A 20176-nucleotide genomic window follows, 5' to 3' on the forward strand; every position below is an offset into this window, starting at 1 on the left:
CGGTTGGCAAAGCCTCATCCGTACACAGGAAGTGTTACCACTTCCTTTCTCTGAAACACTGAAATGAAAACTAAATGTATTGAGATGAAACATCAAATACTACGAACAGTTAAGATATTATGCTTTTATTCTGGATAAACAGACATCATGTCACAAATACGCTAAATAATGACAAAATAAAAATGTATAAAACACACCAGTACATGTTATAGATGTTACAGATACAGAAATACACAGATACAGAAATACACAGATACAGAAATACACAGTATATAAAAACAACCAAATTATCTTGTCTTTGAATACTGAACATACCAGATATAAGGAACTTTTGCCATAATTGAGTTGAAACCGCTTTGTCAACATATAAAACATTCTTCCCCAACAAACATACTTCTCATTCTTTGTGTAAATTTGGGATTTAATGAGTGATGTCAGGGTTTTGCTTACACCTAATAGAAAGAGTAATATTGCTGTATAAGCATCAGTGAAGCCAAACATGTGTTATATCACATCAAACCTTTGAGTGTCCGCAGTGACACTCTGGTTTCTCTGTGCGCTCGTCTCGTTCACAAACACACCCATCTTTAACAGAATGGCTTTTGGAACAGGGTGTGCATGACGGGACACATACAGCCCCTTCAGACTTTGACTCATAGGCGAAGCTTTATAGTCCTGGCATAAACCTCCACTCAGACTCGGAGCACATTTCACCTCCAGTTTGTAGAACAGCTGGCCATGTTGCAGGTTACAGAGATCCTCCTTGACTCCAGCAGACAGAACTTGCTCACATTCTCCCAACAGGTCGTCATCCCAGTTGTTGTCCTGATCCCACACTTCAAATCTCACTTTATGTCCTGAGGACAAATCCTGAGTACCCAGGTCGAAGACCGTGGCCCAGTGTGGGTAGTTGTTGTTGTAAATGACAGGGGTACGCCGGGTTATCTGCTTGCTAAAAAACACCTTGACGTAGCCGTCCGTGGCTGTGCTGTGGTCTCCCCAAAGTCCAGCAGCTCGTCGTACAGTGATGATGACCCGTGCCATGCCCTTACGGGTCGGGCAGCAGTCTTGGTTTACAGCGGGGTCATTGTGGCATTGGCACACGCAGGTATCCCTTGGGTCGCTCTTGATGCCGGCCTGACAGCGGTCACTGCAGTTCTTCAACAGGGCTTTCTCCAGGATGTAATGGCTAATGGCTGAGCGCAGGTTCTTCCGGTCAGGGGTGTTAGTAGGCAGTAACTCATGAAGCGAGTCCAGGGAATACGAGACTATGTCTGGGTTCTGTGGTAGTGAGTTCAGCCAATCTTTGTAGGCTGATGGATTTTTGTCAGCAGAGAAGAGAAGGTCTGGCTCCGTCGTATGGCCCCCCTTTATTTCTGTGAACCTGCGAAGGAGAGAGTTGATACCCATGTGGTTTTTCTGGTGCTAAAAATAATCATTTATTTGAGTGTGTACAGTCAAAGTATGTAGATAAATTAGGGAAGCAAATACTAGTCAATTAGTCAATCAACAGAAAAATGATCGCCAACTATTTTGATAATCGATTAATAGATGAAAAAGTATATTATAGGAGCAAAAATGGCAGAAAATTATGTTTTCAGCCATGTTTTATATCATATTAGACTGAATATCTTTGGATTTTGGACTGACAAGACAAGAACATTAAAGACATCACCTTCGGCAGGTGAATCGATAATGAAAATAAACGTTTGTTGCAGGCTAAAAAAGAAAAACATGATAAATTATATTAGAAAATACCTGTCGTTGAAGAGGCTGTTGAAGGATGATTTACTGTCCATCTTCTCAAGGTCCTTCTGGCAGTGTTTTGCTTCAGTTTTTATCGTAACTCTGATGCTGGCGGACGCCTCAACATCCAGGCACATCTGCACATCCTCCGTGCTGATGCCCTGCAGACTAGCCTGGCACTGCCTGATGCTCGTCACAGATTGAACACTTCCTCCCATTTTCACCTGGAATTATATATTTATACACAAACTGCATAAGCAAATGTATTACTTTGTTCTAAATAATTTGAAATTGCTTATATTTTCCATAAGTTTACTTCACCTTGGTGATGTAATGGGTGCCAAAGTTGTCAATCAGTTTGTAAAATCGTTGCTTGTATTCAGGGCTGTAGATTTTAGGGAGCTGTTTCACTGCTTTTTTAAATTCTCTGTGCAACTTGGGAGCGCTGGACACTCTGTAGCTGTTTGCAGTGAGACCAGACAAAAAAGGTGCAATATGAATCAAGTGCAGAAAAGTATTGCATTCATTTTCAAAGCTAGGAAAGTGTGTGTAGAAAGGTTTCGCCCCAGCCCTCATCCTCTCACCTGTAGTACTCACAGGACATGCTTTGGCTTGTGAAGCTGAACTTGTCATTCTTAGTTTTCTCCATGGAGTATTCGGCCAATTTAGAATGAGTGCCAGCGAGCATCAATGAGGCGCTTTTAAGACCCACATTAACATCAAGATTGACCTTCCAGTTGTTCTCCACAGAAGAGGAGCTGGAACTGACCAGAGACTCACTGGATCGGTGGAGCGTACTGGACACTTTCATGCTGCAGGACTGCTTTGGTATCCAGTCCACCACTGACAAGGGGAGCTTTTGCTTTTTGTTCTCCATGTAGGGGTTGCTGCACAGGATGCATGTTTTGTCCTTGTGCTTCCACTGATTCATGTCGAGCACAAAGGCTCCCTTACGTTCCATTTTGGTGATATCAAAGCCTTCCCCGGCCATATTGGTACCCGGAGCAAATTCTGCATCCACACACTGCCTGGGTGTCCCCTCTGTGCACGCTGGATACGTACACTGAGGGAGGGACAGCAGGAGGCTGGCATAGACGCACATATTCAACAGAAACATGAACATGAAGGTGATGATGCAAACTGATGGTTTCTCCTGAAAAAGAAACATGATTGATAAGCAGGTGAAGCAGTTCATTAGTACACCACTTCTATCATGTGGTTCATATTCAGTGTGAGTTTTATCTGCACAATAGATCAGTTTCACTTTGGAGAAATAACTCTTTATCTTCCTTTCTTCTTGCTCTTGTGGTGTACCTCAAGGCCCTATTTTAGGACATTTTTAATACGCTTTCATTTGGGTTTGCTTATAAAAAACATCCCAAATGCTTTTTTTTGTGAATGTTTTATTAGGAAAATAATTAATTCAATGCTGTTTGTTTGGCCTAAAGGAAACACCCAATGTGTGTGTTACCAGAACACTTGGTCGGGCACGTTTAAGACCTTTCTTGTTTGCCACAAGGGGTCAATCACTGGATGACCACAAACAAGTTATACGGCTAAATGAGAGTATGAAATGGTTTAAGTGTCTCGTTTGAATTTGCCTTAAAATGTGATAAACTGTCAGTAGTAGAAGCTTTTATGTCATCTGTCTTCTGGAGATCAGGAGAGTGTTTTACATGTTTCTATGTCCTAGCATCGTAACTTTCTTTATGTGAGTCAGCCAGTCATCCTTTCCTTATCTGCAGTGTGTCAAGAATCTCCTCACTGGTGACAAAAAGAGAGATAAATGATGTATATAGTTGATTTAAAGATGTTTTTTATTGTCTTTCAAGCACTGCATGGCTTTTAAAAAGTGTATCTTATAGATCTCTTTAGCCCCTACTGTAACTTTAGACTTCTTAGATGTTGTGATCAACGACTCTCCCTTCTACACTCTTAGTCAAACTCTCAAGGTGATCAAACATTTTCCACTGTTGCCCCCCAGACTGTGGGACATTTAGCCCTCACTGTCAGGCCTTCATAGTCCATCGCCATATTTAAAATCCTGCCTTCAGACCAATCTTATTACAACGGCATCTTAGTCTCCACAACGATCACGACTACACGATTGCTTTGTCAGTATTTGCTCTATAAATAAATGGACTTGACTTGCAGCTAAATAGCTTCCTGAACGTTTGAAACTACTGCGCCTACAAATATAACAAAACCAAACTATACAATAGAATTACTCGATGATACAGCAATAAACAGTTTACCGGAACACAATACTAAATAACCCTCAAGGGAAAGAAGATTTCAGTATGAATGCGTCTGCTTACACTCACCTTCGTCTTGCCTGTTCACGCTGGGAAACTGACTGTGAGCATAATTGTCAGTGCTTTGCATTTAAAAGTCAAAAAAGCAAGGTAAGGAGGGGACCGTGGTTGTCAGAGAGCAGGGGAAAAAGTGATTTGACAGTTTCATCGATGTTGAGCAGCTCTAGCACTGAGAGGTAGGAACGGGTGGGCTATAGAAACACTCAAACAGATAGTGACAACATGAGAGTAGGGCCGGCTTTCCAGTCAATAACGAACCAGAAACCACAAACCTATCATTTCTCTGAAGTGGTGATGGGCTGTGGCTATACTCTGAAAGAGCACAGACTGTCACACTCCAATGATCCATTTCTTAAGTTTATCACCTACAAAGCAACGTAATAGTTGTATAAGTGTGGATAAGATGCTTAGTTAGCCCTGTGAAAAGAATTGGGCTTGTTTCAGTAAAGAAAAATTGTATAAATTAATTTACACAAACAACTTACACCCATATAAACACAAGTACGTACTATTTTAACATAATAAAAGTCATTTATATAAGTTTATTGAAAGGTAAAGAATTGAACATGTTTGAAATGAACAGAAAAAAATGGCATTCAATTACAGATAACAAAAAACAATCAATGGTAGGAGAGAATTGAACTGATAATAAAATATAGAAAACATTGATATGATGGCATCACATGTGTAGCAGACTCTGCATGTGTGATCTAAACCAACAGCTTTATTGATCTATTCACTTCTCTTATGTCAAACATCAACGAGGCGATAATGTGATTGAAATGTAAATAAAACTCTAGTACACGGTAGAAATGCTCATATAGAAACAATAAAATGCTTTATAAAAATGCACTGATAAACAGAAATAAGGTAGTAAAAGTGGTATTGAATCAAACTAAACTTTTAACAACTGCAGGAGCATTAAGATGACCAGCGGGATATGCTTTGCTGACCTGCTAAAGAGCAGACCGGTGTCTCCGGTATAATGAGACTATCTGGTGCAAATATGCAGATATAGGAAAGTATATTTTCTATCTCGGCTATAATAACAATAGTCTTTTGTCAAACACAAATCTATTTTTATTTTTACTACAAGATAACCTTAATGTAGATTAAACTGAACACAAAATATATAAGGAAAGTTTTTTATGATAGTGAGTTGTAGCCACTTTGTCAACACATCGTCAATTCTTCCCTAACTGATCACTAAAGATTTGTGAGGACGGTTATGGAAGATGCTTAGATTAACCGTATTAATACAATAAAAGAAATGTTGCTAATCCTTCGAATTTAAGCATCAGTGAAGCCAAACATGTGTTATATCACATCAAACCTTTGAGTGTCCGCAGTGACACTCTGGTTTCTCTGTGCGCTCGTCTCGTTCACAAACACACCCATCTTTAACAGAATGGCTTTTGGAACAGGGTGTGCATGACGGGACACATACAGCCCCTTCAGACTTTGACTCATAGGCGAAGCTTTATAGTCCTGGCATAAACCTCCACTCAGACTCGGAGCACATTTCACCTCCAGTTTGTAGAACAGCTGGCCATGTTGCAGGTTACAGAGATCCTCCTTGACTCCAGCAGACAGAACTTGCTCACATTCTCCCAACAGGTCGTCATCCCAGTTGTTGTCCTGATCCCACACTTCAAATCTCACTTTATGTCCTGAGGACAAATCCTGAGTACCCAGGTCGAAGACCGTGGCCCAGTGTGGGTAGTTGTTGTTGTAAATGACAGGGGTACGCTGGGTTATCTGCTTGCTAAAAAACACCTTGACGTAGCCGTCCGTGTCTGTGCTGTGGTCTCCCCAAAGTCCAGTAGCTCGTCGTACAGTGATGATGACCCGTGCCATGCCCTTACGGGTCGGGCAGCAGTCTTGGTTTACAGCGGGGTCATTGTGGCATTGGCACACGCAGGTATCCCTTGGGTCGCTCTTGATGCCGGCCTGACAGCGGTCACTGCAGTTCTTCAACAGGGCTTTCTCCAGGATGTAATGGCTAATGGCTGAGCGCAGGTTCTTCCGGTCAGGGGTGTTAGTAGGCAGTAACTCATGAAGCGAGTCCAGGGAATACGAGACTATGTCTGGGTTCTGTGGTAGTGAGTTCAGCCAATCTTTGTAGGCTGATGGATTTTTGTCAGCAGAGAAGAGAAGGTCTGGCTCCGTCGTATGGCCCCCCTTTATTTCTGTGAACCTGCGAAGGAGAGAGTTGATACCCATGTGGTTTTTCTGGTGCTAAAAATAATCATTTATTTGAGTGTGTACAGTCAAAGTATGTAGATAAATTAGGGAAGCAAATACTAGTCAATTAGTCAATCAACAGAAAAATGATCGCCAACTATTTTGATAATCGATTAATAGATGAAAAAGTATATTATAGGAGCAAAAATGGCAGAAAATTATGTTTTCAGCCATGTTTTATATCATATTAGACTGAATATCTTTGGATTTTGGACTGACAAGACAAGAACATTAAAGACATCACCTTCGGCAGGTGAATCGATAATGAAAATAAACGTTTGTTGCAGGCTAAAAAAGAAAAACATGATAAATTATATTAGAAAATACCTGTCGTTGAAGAGGCTGTTGAAGGATGATTTACTGTCCATCTTCTCAAGGTCCTTCTGGCAGTGTTTTGCTTCAGTTTTTATCGTAACTCTGATGCTGGCGGACGCCTCAACATCCAGGCACATCTGCACATCCTCCGTGCTGATGCCCTGCAGACTAGCCTGGCACTGCCTGATGCTCGTCACAGATTGAACACTTCCTCCCATTTTCACCTGGAATTATATATTTATACACAAACTGCATAAGCAAATGTATTACTTTGTTCTAAATAATTTGAAATTGCTTATATTTTCCATAAGTTTACTTCACCTTGGTGATGTAATGGGTGCCAAAGTTGTCAATCAGTTTGTAAAATTGTTGCTTGTATTCAGGGCTGTAGATTTTAGGGAGCTGTTTCACTGCTTTTTTAAATTCTCTGTGCAACTTGGGAGCGCTGGACACTCTGTAGCTGTTTGCAGTGAGACCAGACAAAAAAGGTGCAATATGAATCAAGTGCAGAAAAGTATTGCATTCATTTTCAAAGCTAGGAAAGTGTGTGTAGAAAGGTTTCGCCCCAGCCCTCATCCTCTCACCTGTAGTACTCACAGGACATGCTTTGGCTTGTGAAGCTGAACTTGTCATTCTTAGTTTTCTCCATGGAGTATTCGGCCAATTTAGAATGAGTGCCAGCGAGCATCAATGAGGCGCTTTTAAGACCCACATTAACATCAAGATTGACCTTCCAGTTGTTCTCCACAGAAGAGGAGCTGGAACTGACCAGAGACTCACTGGATCGGTGGAGCGTACTGGACACTTTCATGCTGCAGGACTGCTTTGGTATCCAGTCCACCACTGACAAGGGGAGCTTTTGCTTTTTGTTCTCCATGTAGGGGTTGCTGCACAGGATGCATGTTTTGTCCTTGTGCTTCCACTGATTCATGTCGAGCACAAAGGCTCCCTTACGTTCCATTTTGGTGATATCAAAGCCTTCCCCGGCCATATTGGTACCCGGAGCAAATTCTGCATCCACACACTGCCTGGGTGTCCCCTCTGTGCACGCTGGATACGTACACTGAGGGAGGGACAGCAGGAGGCCGGCATAGACGCACATATTCAACAGAAACATGGTACTGTTTGGTTTGGTGATGATGCAAACTGATGGTTTCTCCTGAAAAATAAAAAATAAAAGATTCATGAGCAAGTGACGCAGTTCATTACAACATCACTAGTTGCTGGTAAAGGTTATCATTCCACACTGTCTACCGATATTTTTGCCTTCAACTTATTATTTACCCCCTCTTAAAGAAACCCTCTCTGGATCCCTCTGGTTCACACTATCTTATAGCCATCTGTAAAGCTTGAAACTAACCTGAAGACTAGCTGAAACCTACAAAGACTGGACAAAACATTGATAAAGATTGTTCCTATCAAGGAGGGAGACTCTAGACGGACTCCTGAAGGTTATGTATTGTCAAATAAAGTTTGAGAATATTTCAAAATGAGCAAATCAGCATAGATGTCACTCACCTTTGTCCGACACGTACACACTATATGTGTGAATCCGAGTGTGCGCATCAAAATCAGTACTTGTTTTTATAGACAAGGAGGAAGGGCAGGATGCGATGGGGAGTGAGGTGATAGTGGTCGTTGAGAGAACATAGGGGGTGGAAAGAAAAGTGCTTTCACAGATGAGTGAACCTTTACATTTTCTCAAGTGGTGGTGGACTGTGGCCATGTTAGGTGTGCAGAGGAGACAGTGACACTTACGGTCAATTTCTCAAGACTATCACAAGCTAAATGTTAGTTTTGTAGTCGTATATGATGCACTGAGATCACATTTTAGTGAGCCATTTTGAGAAAAGCGGGATGTTTCAGATGTAAATACTGAAATTTACAAAAAGCAGTACATAGTTATGTATATATAGATATATATACATTAATAATAACAATAATAATAATAATGAACATTAGGGTAGATATGAATATGCTACGAGTATATACAGTAATAAAACAGTATGAACATTTGCAAAAATTAGGCAAAATATAATATATATATATATATATATATATGAACAGAATATAATATATATATATTACAGATAAGGCAACAAAAAAGAATTAATGAAAAATTATAAATGCATCGATTTATACATTTTAAATATCTAAAATATATAGAGGCTATATAAAGTTAGATACTCCCCACTTTCTGTAGAATTTATTCTTTACTGTTAATCACATGTTTATTATATGTGGTTGTGTGGGTTGTCGAGAGTGAGGGGGGTGGGGGGGGGGGGGGGGGGGGGGGGTCTTGTTCGTCACAGGGCCACAGAGATGCGGTTGTAGGCGGCTACATGTCATCAGGTCCGAGCAGCTCAAGGGGTGAGAGGTGAGGTGGCGTGATTCATCCTCAAATCCTCAATTCTCTCCTATTAGAGGATTACAGCGTGTCACCTGCTGCCTTCAAGTGCGCCTCGGAAAAATCTTAATCCAAGTGCAGGTATTGATTTTATGTTTCAAATGTTTTATTGTGAAGCATACAGTATATCATGTGTCTCGATAGTGACTCATTTATGCAACTGCAACAGATTTTCTCATGATTAGAATCTGAGACTCATATAATGTATATGCATATTGTAAAATCTAAATATAATTTAGTTTCTCTGGTATAATCATAGTTTTTGTCTAGGCCTTTAGACACATAATTGAAGGGCTGACTTCAATTTCTTATCTTAAATTTAATATCACTATAGAAGGAAAACACTTTTTTCTACTGTAATCCACATATTTGTTATCAATATTAACTCACACATAATTATAATGCTATTTCTGTTAATTATGTGAGTTTAGGTGGTAACTACAATATTTCCGGCTGTTTTGAAGGCAGCTGCGGCTCAAATCAGTGTCGGCATTTACTGCCAGTGCCGCCAAGCAGCACGAAACTAGTCCCAGTGAAACAGAATAAGACCAGAAGTTAAAACAATTCGCCTTCAAAATAAAATACAATCTTTATATAAATTATACCAGTTTATTGAAAGTTTCAAGTGGTCCCAGAAAAGGTCCGAGGTTCACTCTGCGTCTGTTTGTTTGGGTAATTTGGTTAATTGCAAATGTGTTAGAGAATACACACCAGTTAAAATGGGTCATGCACAATGTACACATAAGAAGATAAGAGATACTTTACTGTCATCCATCTTTATATGGTGCAGGAGATCTCATTGCTTCAACACCTGTGTGAAAATAATATAAAAATATATAATAATAGTCATTTTAAGGGTCTTGCTACACAGCCTTCAATGTTTTAAGCACAAACACATCCATGATAAGAAATCAAGTGCCACCAAGTACAGTTATTGTTTAATTTTTTAAAACCTTTTATACTGATTTATAAAAGTATTTATTATTTTTAAGACAATATCATTATAATCAGGTATAGTATTGAAAAGTTTGAATAAATGAATAGTTTTTATTTCAGATTTTTAAATGTGAGAGTGTTTCAAGAATATAATATAAAATGATAATTTCTACAATAATTTATTTTTATAAAGGAAAAAATGTGGCTAAATAATGACCAAATTAAACATATTGTTCATTGCTGGAGAAATAAGGATTGTATATATAGTACAATAATAAAGTATTAATAATAAATCGTGTTCCTTATGTACGATTTCCTTACAAAATATGTTTTAAGATCCAACTGAAAAGCTCAAAACATTGTCACATGTAAACACTGAATAAACAAATGTTCTAGTGTTAAGACCTTATAATTACAGAGAGATCATGTGTCTTCTCTTTCAGGATTGCGCTGAACATTTTAGCACGTTCATACGTGCCGATTTTATTTTGAAATCAATGAGCGGAAGTGTCGTCGTTGTTGTTCCATGTAGCTTGACAGTTGTGTAAAAGGCGATGCAGGGGACTTAAAGGCCGCCAGGGAAGAATCCGCATTTCAAGGAATACAGCCAGCCTGAAATAATGTTGGGAAGCAATTGTGTGAAGCAGATGTTGAAGAAAGTCAATATATGCTTCACGGACCGGACCGCGTGTGTTTGGAGTCACCCGGCTCAAATATCTGCGTCCTCATCTCCAGTCACAGGACATCGGTAGCCGACTTGCCCGGCTTGCTAGCCCGCAGTCCTTCCCACAATCTCTGCTCCAGAATCACGGATCTCATCTGGGTTTTTTTTAAATAGCGTTACGAAAGCTAGTCAGGATCAAACGGATCTGACCCGAGAATTTGGCGCCAGTTTGCTTTCATTAAACTAAAGGTATGACCTGCTAGTCCTCTATTGCAAAATCTGACCGCTAGGATCAAGCTAGCATCATCTGGAGTTGGATGGACGCGCGGCTCGCACAGCATCCCTGCCGCCTGGGACGCGTTCAAACCCGTCCTGCTGCTGCAGCACCACAATGCTAACTAACAAGGAAGTGGCTTTAACATGACGAGGAACATTTTGCCTCTTTGGAACATAGGTGCTGCACAGACATGTTTTAGATGCCAGGTGTAATGAACGTCCCGAGCTCGCACCATGTACGTGGCTGGCCGTGTCTGTCTCCAGCCTTGCGGATGACACTCACACCGGTACCGGCGGTTCACAGCGAGCAGCGACGGCGCTGATAACCGGGTAGTGCTGAGAGACTAGCGCCAAAGCTAGGAGGCTAATAGCACAATATAGAAACCCTCAACAACACCAATGGTATCCCATAAGGTTTTAGTTGCAATAATCTTATTAAATGTGTATATAGGTGTACAGTCTGTTTTTTACTTTTTTGGCGGCGTCCTTTTAACGGTCTTGTTTGCTATGGCATATTTAAATGGACCCAGGCTGCTGGACTGGGCGAGTTCACCCCCTCATCTTCAGTTTAACAAATACGTCCTAACAGGATACCGGCCAAGCTCCTCTGTGCAAGACTGCATAAGAAGCTTGTTTTACCTGCACAATGAACTTGGAAACATATACACTCACGGTGAGTACAACAATCCTGCACGAGCTGCATGAGCTGCACGAGCTGCTTAGTCAGCAGGTGAGATTTCTGTGACTTTGAGTATTAACCCACAGCAGTACTGATACTCTACCTGTGGAAGGATGCTAAGCCAGGCACTGCACTGAAGCATGGGCAATTTGCATGCAGGAAGGCATACACGAGCTAAACCCCACATTTGCGTTTGAGTTTAATTCATATTCATATTTGAAAATGTTATTATTATTAATAATAAACTATATTTCTATAGCAACAAGAAATTGCACAGTGTTTGTCCATGTATTAACATACCTGTCAATCCATTTGAGGGTGATAGCAGGTTGGTTTTGGTGGCATTTGTACTGTTAACTTGAGTATTTATGTTACATTTTAGAGGGATATAGTGTAGTTTTAATCCACTAAATGTATTAGACAGATGTAGTTAGTTACTAGTTGAGATTATGATTTGATGACATATTAATAAAGATCAAACAACCCAACAGTGTATAATATAGAAGGGCTGCAACTATTTTCAGGCATATTTTGATATCAATGTCTTTTAGTCCATGAAACATAAAAGAATAGTGGGACAAATTCCAACCACAACTTCCCAGAGCTCAAAGTGTGTGTGTCTAATGTCTTGTTTTGTCCGAGCAGCAGCCCAAAGATATTCAGAGATCAATGATATTTTAAAAACAAAAGCAGCAAATTCTCTCATGTGAGAAGCTTGAACTGGAGAACCTTTAAAACGATGAATTGTCAAAGTTGTTGCCGATTTATTGTTTTCTGTTTCTGGACTTATCGATTAATAGATGAATTGTTGCAGCTCTATAATGTAGTTAACATTTGCTCCAGCTCAACCAGCAGTAAAACAGTTAGTGTAAATGCTTCCACATTAATGGTTCAATGAGGAAAATATGCCAGAATTTAAACTTGAAAACATTAATACCATGAACTAACATCAACAGAATGTGAAGACGTCTATGTGATGCGTCTGAAATGATCGCGCTAACTGACTAGCGCTGGCCCGTCCAGTCTAGGATGAATAATGAGCCACTATAGCGGCAGTCTGCCCTCAGTACAGAGAGAGAAGAAGCACAGCTGCCTGACTCGGGCAGACTTGTCAACGCTACTTGCTTGACCCCTGCACGTTTTGACAGTTTGTTTTGATGACGATTCGTTCGCTCGTCTCTGATCATCCCGTCCAACATGTCGTGGTTACACAACAATATGCCCTTCCTTTAACAGGTTGGGCAAGACAAAATTAATTGCAGTAATGTGTTTATCTGTGCAGCCAGAGGTGAGACTGACGTGTTGGCTGATATGATTAGACCGCCAATAGCATGGCAAACAGTAGCTTGACCTCTTATTACTACCATTAAAAAAAACACATCCTACAGCCGTAAGAGAGCGCAGTACCTCATCTGTGTTTTCACTTCTGAGACTCTGAAAACTTCCTCCTTCTGAAGGTCATCATTTCACTTCTAACTGCCAGCAGTCACATAATAAACTGCAGCAGTGATCATCAGGGAAGTGGCCCTGTGCAACTTTATTACACTCCTGTGACGTCAGCTGAGCATGTGGCCTCACATACACCCTTAACATCATTGCCTATGTAAGGCAGTGATGTTTAAGCCAATGAGCTTTTGTCCAGTTGTCCAAATGTAGAAGAGAAGATGCAGAGCTCTGCTTGTAGCTGAGATGGAACACATTTTATTGTGTTTATATGTACACTTCATATAGGTTTCATGAGCTGGTACACTGAAAACATCCTGCCCGCAGCTCAGCTCCCAGACAGTTCAGAGGAGGTCCTCTCTACTGTATTCAACCCTGAGTGGGACTGAGCTGGGCCGGTCGGCTCAGGGCGAGTGGGGGGAGGAGCGGAGATAACACACTTAAAATAGATGTGTTACAGTAGAACACATTGCCTGTATCACCTGGCCGGGACAAATGCCTTGACATTGGGAAAGGCAGTGTGAGCAAAAAAAAAGGGAATGGCGTGCAAATATGTGTGCCACAGAGTGATAAATGATCGGAACAACTGTACGTGGATTACATTTCAAGGTCTGGATTTTTGCTCACATGGCAGTGAACGCCTCTCTCTTGCCCAATAGGGAAACTTACATTAGAGCTATGTAGCCATTTGAAATATGGCCCGCCGATGCATCAAAATAAGAATTTAGTAGGAGCTTTGTCTTTGCCTCAAAGGGTAACAATGATACGTTTGTGCCAGTCATGTAGATTTCCGCTCTGCTCCACATTATTCTTGCTGGTGTGTGCACACACTCAGCACAGTTGGAAGCCCTTCGCGGTCACTCATTATTGTACAGTTCAAATAATCATTCAAGAGATGTTGCTTTACACATTTTATTGCCAACAATATGTAATCATGTTCAGAAGACATTGAAAAAGGATTGCACAAAGAGTAAACTAGATTTGTTAAGTACATGACGCTGAGTGCAACAAAGGGTTTGTGTTGAGCCTTGACCGAAGCTTCTCATGAGCTTTGATTACAGATCATGTAAAACCTCCTCTAACAACCTGCTCTGTCTGTTTCTCCAGGCATTCCTTTGGTTTGCTTCCTGGTGCTGCTGCCGCTCAACATCCCCTGGTCTCAGATCAGCGTCACCTGGTTGGGTGTGGTGCACTTCCTGGCTTGCCTGTCACCCCAGCTGGGCTCCGTGCTCTACCATCTCTTCATGAATCACGAGGGAGGCGAGCCCGTCTACCACACCCTCCTCAAACTCGACGTGTGTGGAATCTGCATGATCAACACGTTGGGTAAACTCAACAGATTTCTTTCACTGTTAATCATTTTGGATTCTTTGTTTACTTATTATCAGGGTGGAACTTTCCTTGATTGGTTGTCAATCATTGACCATGGGAGTGTTTGCTTGGTGTACCAGCACTGATCTGTCAGAGCATATTTGACTACTGAGTTAATTGGCCAATATAAGCGATGATCCAAGTTCTCAAATGATTATTGATCTGTTCATGCTGACTGTAGTAGTGCAATCAGTGGGGGGGTCTTGAATCACTCCGCTTATTACCTGGCTACTTACTAAATTAATCAATCATTTGACACATATAATCCGTCAGATTACGGTTGGAACTGCGGCGATAGCAGCGTGACTCTGCATCCTTCTGAAGATTAGCAATTTATATTATGTCAACCTTTTAATTGCTGTGTAACTGGCAGTCAAGAAGGATTTTGAACAGATGTATAAAATGAGCAGCACTGAGGTTTTCTGCTCCGTAACTGTCAAAGTCTGTTCACATTTTCTTTCCAGTAATCCGTCTGTAATCGCCGCCTTGGCTCTTACCGTGATCCCATTAGTGTTTACTTCTTGTCTGTCTTCTTCAATTTCGCCGGTTTCTCTGTCGTCCAGCTCTTTGTGTCTTTACACCTCTCTTGTTTTCTTGTAATGTCAAACTAATGCGCTTTTTTTGGCCACAGCTGACGTTACATTTACATGACTTCTGAACATTATTATTTCATTATTTCACCAAAGTTTACTCTTCCAGAAAGCTTAGTTTCATAAGGAGCTTCCACATTACTTCCACATGAGTTGAGTGCTGCACTTCACACAGTCAGGCAGTGACTAAACATTCGAGGATCTGATTGCTGCTCACCACAATCTGTTCAAACATTTTGACCTCTGTGCGCTGTGGCTTGCACCCGGCGTCACATTGCTGCTGAGTCGGGTATCAGCGCTCCATCTCTGTGCTGACTCTCCTTTGTGTGTTCTCTTGTCTCAGGGGCACTGCCCATTGTCTACAGCACGCTGCTGTGCTACCCGTTCATCCGCACTGTGGCCCTGTTAGTCTACATCCTGCTGTCGAGCCACGCCATCTACTGCGCCGTCACAGCTCGTAGCAGCGTTCGCCGGCTGCGCTCCTTCGCCTGGCAGGCGCTGTTCCGCTTCTCCTTCTTCCTGCTGCGCTGGGTGGGCATGGGTGGCGGCAGCCCCACCTCGCTACGGCACTTCCTCATGATGGATGTGCTGGCCGTGCTGGGCGGGGTCATCAACATCACACGCATCCCAGAGCGCTTCCGCCCGGGCCTCTTTGACTACTGGTGCAACAGCCACCAGATCATGCATGTACTGGTGGTAGGCTCCATCCTTTACCTGCACTGGGGAGTGCTGGACGACCTGCTGTGGATCAACAGCTACAACTGTCCCTCAGACTGAACCCCCCCTACTGCCCCCACCCCCTCACACGGAGCACTGGGATGTAAGGTTCAAGGACCGCTGAGGGGAGGGGGGTGTTTGCTGAGGGAAGGGGAAGAATGGGAAATCTGGGGGAACTGATGCAGCGAGGTGAGACAATATGTTGTACGTGCATGTGTTCACCTCATGCGCTCAAACTCAGAATGTTCATATCTACGTTCATCTCAGTACTTTGTGCGAATGCAGGCAAAAGTATGTAAAGTAACATGCACAAGCATTTTGACTCTGTCACTTTCCGTAAACATGGACACACAAGTGTATACGGACACACACACACACACACACACACACACACACACACACAGCAAAATGGAACTATTTTAACACTAAACCTAATGATGATGAGTATTGAACACTGTATAGAGTCTTAAGTAAAGGCGCTAGTAAAGGGTTAATGCTGAGTTTGAAGCCCGTGGCTCGAAGATATCACATGCTCAAGTCCTCTCAGATGTCACTGTTGCTACCTATGCAGCACATCCATATCTCATGCACATTACACACACACACACACACACAACACACACACTCAGACACCCTCACACCTATATTTTTATACTACATGTACATACTATAAGTGCTGCACAAAGCACTCATAGAGTTTCACTACGTCCAACTGACCGAGTTTTACTGGACTGATTGTTCTGTCCGTGTTTCCTTGTTTTCTGCTACTGCCTCTTTCATCATGTGTCGGTCTGATTTGTCCTTACTGTCACAAGATGACGAGGAAATTAAAATGGGTTAGGGGTTCATTCCTGATTGTGCTAGCATGTTGGCAATGAGTTTACTTGCTTTAGGTGGCTTGGACCACACATTACAATAATTTGTGCAGCGTTATCTGTTTCGTTTTTCACTTGAACTCAGTGCCACTTGAAATTCTGGCATTTTTTTTTTTATCAGAAATGAAAGTGCACAGGTTTACAAACTGTGTTGTTCAGTTGCTTTACTGTTCGGCAAACCTTTGCTCATGGGAATAAGCAAAGTCAAAGTTATTTATTATTGTACATTTGTGATAAACTCCAATTGTAAGGAAGATTGTCACCACTATTTCCTTTTATGGAAGATGTTTTATAACTTTTAAGTTATGCACTGAGTGCTGAGTTTAAATCTGTTTTGCACATTTGTTCTGTAGAAAAGCCTTCGACTGCGCGTTATTTTAAATGACAGAACAGACGAGCACAGGCACACTGATGATAAGTTTTACACTGAAATGCTAACGTACATTAGATCCTGATGTACGTGCAAGATGCACTGAAAGTTAAGGGTTGCCACTTAACGATTGCCAACGTTTAAGGTTGATTGTAATTGTAAGTTCCTAAACAATTAAATATCTTTACACTGTAAATGACCTTCCTATTGGATCAATATGCACAAAATGCTGTAATATTTACTTTTTATATTTATTACACTTTTTATTCACTTGTATTTATTTGCTGATACAAGTAACATTGTGTGTCTGCCAGCGGCTTCAACAGTGTACCTTGTTGCTGTGCAGGATCAAGTTTTATTTAAAGCTCCTCATATATTCTCCCCACAACACAAACAGATTGGTCTCTATGCATGTCCATTAACAATAACAATCACAATAATCAGCAAGAAGAAAAACATTGTTTCAATCTGTGACTTTTAAAACGTGTGCAGCCCTCCTCTGACGATGTCAATCTTTCTGGACTTGAATGAAAAAGGTTTTAATGTATTTGGATGTTTACTTTGATGGTTTATAAGGGTTAGTTGTTGTTGCCACAGAATGGTGCACTTTATTGTCATTATTAATGCTTTCTTATTTAAATGCGCCGCTTTTGCTCTGCAGCTGGATTTGTATTCTGTGAGCAGCACCTTTTTAAACCTGACTAGAGGTTAGACACTCTTGTGTCTTTTTTAAAGTGGAATACTATTTTATTAAGCTGGCCTAACCAAACAGGAATGAACCCTTTCCCCTCTTCTCATGTATCAGTTCTGTGTGAATGTCCACGATTGTTTTGCCAGTGTATTCCTCTGTGGTATTTCAATCACTACTCTTGAGTAAAAGTAACTGTTGCTCTGTTTCTTCATGCTCAAGACTAGTGGTTGATTCATTTTCCACAGGCAAACTTTTCTTTCTTAATGACATTGCACTTGTTTCCCATGCCAACAGTCACAGCCGCCCACTGACTAGTTTTCAATCTTGTCAGACACGCTTCATTTTGCCAAATTAGCAGCGTCTGAGGTGCACTGACTCATAGGTGAAGAAAGATTTCACACAGTCTTAATCACATACACTAGCCTCAGACTGCGTGTCCCCGCACCTCACCCCTCTCCTTGATAATGAGTCAGATACTTAACGTCTGCTAGACTCACTCTGACCCAGTAATTATTACCTACTATGACTGTGGTACAATGTAAAAGCTGAAACTAATGTATTATTGGCCATTGAATGAAACTGAAAAAATATGCATGAAAGTCGCTATAAAAACAGATGCTGATGTCTCATAATGTTAGATAATCATTTGTTCATTGTAGCCATCCACAGGCCATGTCACTCTGCTGGAAAGGACTGTGGGTAAGAGGGGGTGGGAGGGGGGGGGCACCACTCCAGGAAGATGATTGAATAGATCTGAGGCAATACATCACTTTCAAATAAACTGCACTGTTCATTGTTCTCAAAAAGGGCTTTGGATTAAAGTAAATTACAATTCTGAAACATTTAAAGTCCATATAAATAATGTATATACATGTATGTAGATTATATATACATACAATGCAAACAATATACCCTGATTCATTTTCTTTTGATACAAACTACAAAATGTTACGGAAAGATGATATAGGATAGGAAGAAATGGAGTTTTGCCTCTTACAAGCTGCTGCTCTCTTTCACAGCCAAAGCGAATTATGAGAGAGGGAAGCAGACGCGGCTCGGTGCGGTGCTTCGGATTAATATCCAAGACGTGTGTTTGCTTAGCTGTGTCCATATGTATGTGAGCAACACAGGAGAAAAAAAATACTGAAATTGGTTTCAGTGCTAATGTAGAGTTGTTTGACCTTTCGTGACCCTAACTAAGAATGCGGTCATCATTTCTATGTAACCACTTTTTTTTAGACAACGTGGGAAAGAAAGATTTGTGACAATTGTGGAGGAATCTTGGCGGGCATGTGAATACCTCGTGACTACCACTGGTCTATCTATGCATTATCAGCCGAAGGATACGTAACAGTGAAGTCGATTTTAGTTTTGGTTTGAAACAGCTCTCTGATCCGCTGTTACTGAGGGATTCGCTCCAACATCCTGGGTCTCCCACTTCTCAGGGTGCCATAACAGTAGCTGTAACATTTAAGGCCTGACCTCTGCTGTCTGAAACATGGCTGCGAGACTTTCATCTACCTCCACCTGCCCTCTTTGTCCAGTCTGTTCATATGAACTGGGTAACAGATTGGACAGAAGGGAGAAAGAAGGTGGAATATTTCTCTGAAAACCATGTTACAGGGGTGGAACCTGGCCAAAGAAAATGGTCTTCGTCCTTCTGTGTGTATGTTCAATGAAAAAAAAAAATGACATGCTGTATGAACACATCACTAACATTACAAAATTCATTTTTTAATATAACACAGGTGCCGGATAGCCTGTCAATGACCTGTTTATAATGGACTACCTGTATTGTTATATTCTGATTATTCTGATTACTGTTATTGTGTGGATCCTAATAATGACACTGGTCTATGTGTACAGATAATGAGACAAGCCCTTTCCTTTAGGATTAAGGGAGCTTTCTGGAGGGTCTGTCTGTCACCATTAATTAATATCTGCAATGTCACGGCATTTTCTAACTGACAAAGGAGTAAGTGTGGCTCCATCTAGTGAAAGTTCATGTGCACTGATGCAGGCATTATTGTAGCCATACTGCAGGTAAAGGAAAACAATTGACAGCTTGTAATACTGTCCGCATTTGCTTTGCAGTTATTCTTTATTTATATTTCCAAACCGTGTATGTTCGCATGAGTGTACGAGCTCTCCTGCAGAACCCATACAAGCATTAAATCCTTTTGCACTGACTGGGTGCTGACTGCATCCCCAGAGTGCCTCACTATCCAGTCTGTGTGCTTACAAATGAATGTGCACAAACACAGTTTTATTCCCATGCTGTTATTGCACACATCTGTCCAACATTAGCGTGCTGTGTAACAGACAGACTCTCACACTCCTCAGTCTCCAGCAACGATTGTGCAATAAACTGAAGTCTATATTTTTAAAAAACTGCCTCAAGGCCATCTCTTTCTTCCATGTTTTTTTATTGGCGTATGTGTGTGTGTGTGTTTGTACTTCTTTGTTTATTAGGAACACAGTTTTAAATGTGGAAAGTGAGGCTGGTCCTCACCTAGAGCTGAACATTTAATTGGAAT

General features: G+C 41.2%; 3 protein-coding genes across 4 annotated transcripts; 1 reads left to right on the plus strand and 2 right to left on the minus strand.

Annotated features, from left to right (window-relative positions):
- Nucleotides 1-104: 104 nt before the first annotated feature.
- On the minus strand, nt 105-4243 carry LOC115012866 (perforin-1-like). 2 transcript variants are annotated; one of them, XM_029438727.1, is made up of 5 exons: nt 4071-4243; nt 2331-2899; nt 2068-2206; nt 1759-1970; nt 105-1384 (listed from the first exon to the last, which is right to left on the minus strand). In XM_029438727.1, exons 2-5 carry the CDS (start codon nt 2867-2869, stop codon nt 505-507), a joined length of 1770 nt encoding a protein of 589 aa, XP_029294587.1. In that variant the 5' UTR covers nt 2870-2899; nt 4071-4243; the 3' UTR covers nt 105-504. The 2 variants fall into 2 exon arrangements, with proteins under 2 accessions (XP_029294587.1, XP_029294586.1); XM_029438726.1 differs by lacking the exon at nt 4071-4243 and having other exon boundaries at nt 2331-3194.
- A 340-nt stretch (nt 4244-4583) lies between these two features.
- Nucleotides 4584-8171, minus strand: LOC115012313 (perforin-1-like). The gene is made up of 5 exons (XM_029437867.1): nt 8139-8171; nt 7205-7779; nt 6942-7080; nt 6633-6844; nt 4584-6258 (listed from the first exon to the last, which is right to left on the minus strand). Exons 2-5 carry the CDS (start codon nt 7735-7737, stop codon nt 5379-5381), a joined length of 1764 nt encoding a protein of 587 aa, XP_029293727.1. The 5' UTR covers nt 7738-7779; nt 8139-8171; the 3' UTR covers nt 4584-5378.
- Nucleotides 8172-10540: 2369 nt separating this feature from the next.
- Nucleotides 10541-18333, plus strand: paqr4a (progestin and adipoQ receptor family member IVa). Its single transcript, XM_029438334.1, has 3 exons — nt 10541-11576; nt 14133-14351; nt 15330-18333. Exons 1-3 carry the CDS (start codon nt 11303-11305, stop codon nt 15761-15763), a joined length of 927 nt encoding a protein of 308 aa, XP_029294194.1. The 5' UTR covers nt 10541-11302; the 3' UTR covers nt 15764-18333.
- Nucleotides 18334-20176: the final 1843 nt, after the last annotated feature.

This window comes from Cottoperca gobio, chromosome 8 (assembly GCF_900634415.1).
Source record: "Cottoperca gobio chromosome 8, fCotGob3.1, whole genome shotgun sequence".
NCBI lineage: Eukaryota > Metazoa > Chordata > Actinopteri > Perciformes > Bovichtidae > Cottoperca > Cottoperca gobio.

Excerpts from the sequence above, each read along its gene's own strand:
- LOC115012866 (XM_029438726.1), bottom strand. The coding sequence starts at position 2,941 with ATGAACTGCTTCACCTGCTTATCAATCATGTTTCTTTTTCAGGAGAAA. Across the intron at positions 2,207-2,330 it reads ATGTCCTGTGAGTACTACAG|CTACAGAGTGTCCAGCGCTC; the intron begins GTGAGAGGATGA and ends CACTGCAAACAG. Across the intron at positions 1,971-2,067 it reads GCACCCATTACATCACCAAG|GTGAAAATGGGAGGAAGTGT; the intron begins GTGAAGTAAACT and ends ATATAATTCCAG.
- LOC115012313 (XM_029437867.1), bottom strand. The coding sequence starts at position 7,737 with ATGTTTCTGTTGAATATGTGCGTCTATGCCGGCCTCCTGCTGTCCCTC. Across the intron at positions 7,081-7,204 it reads ATGTCCTGTGAGTACTACAG|CTACAGAGTGTCCAGCGCTC; the intron begins GTGAGAGGATGA and ends CACTGCAAACAG. Across the intron at positions 6,259-6,632 it reads AACAGCCTCTTCAACGACAG|GTTCACAGAAATAAAGGGGG; the intron begins GTATTTTCTAAT and ends TCTCCTTCGCAG.
- paqr4a (XM_029438334.1), top strand. The coding sequence starts at position 11,303 with ATGGTATCCCATAAGGTTTTAGTTGCAATAATCTTATTAAATGTGTAT. Across the intron at positions 11,577-14,132 it reads TGGAAACATATACACTCACG|GCATTCCTTTGGTTTGCTTC; the intron begins GTGAGTACAACA and ends CTGTTTCTCCAG. Across the intron at positions 14,352-15,329 it reads CTGCATGATCAACACGTTGG|GGGCACTGCCCATTGTCTAC; the intron begins GTAAACTCAACA and ends CTCTTGTCTCAG.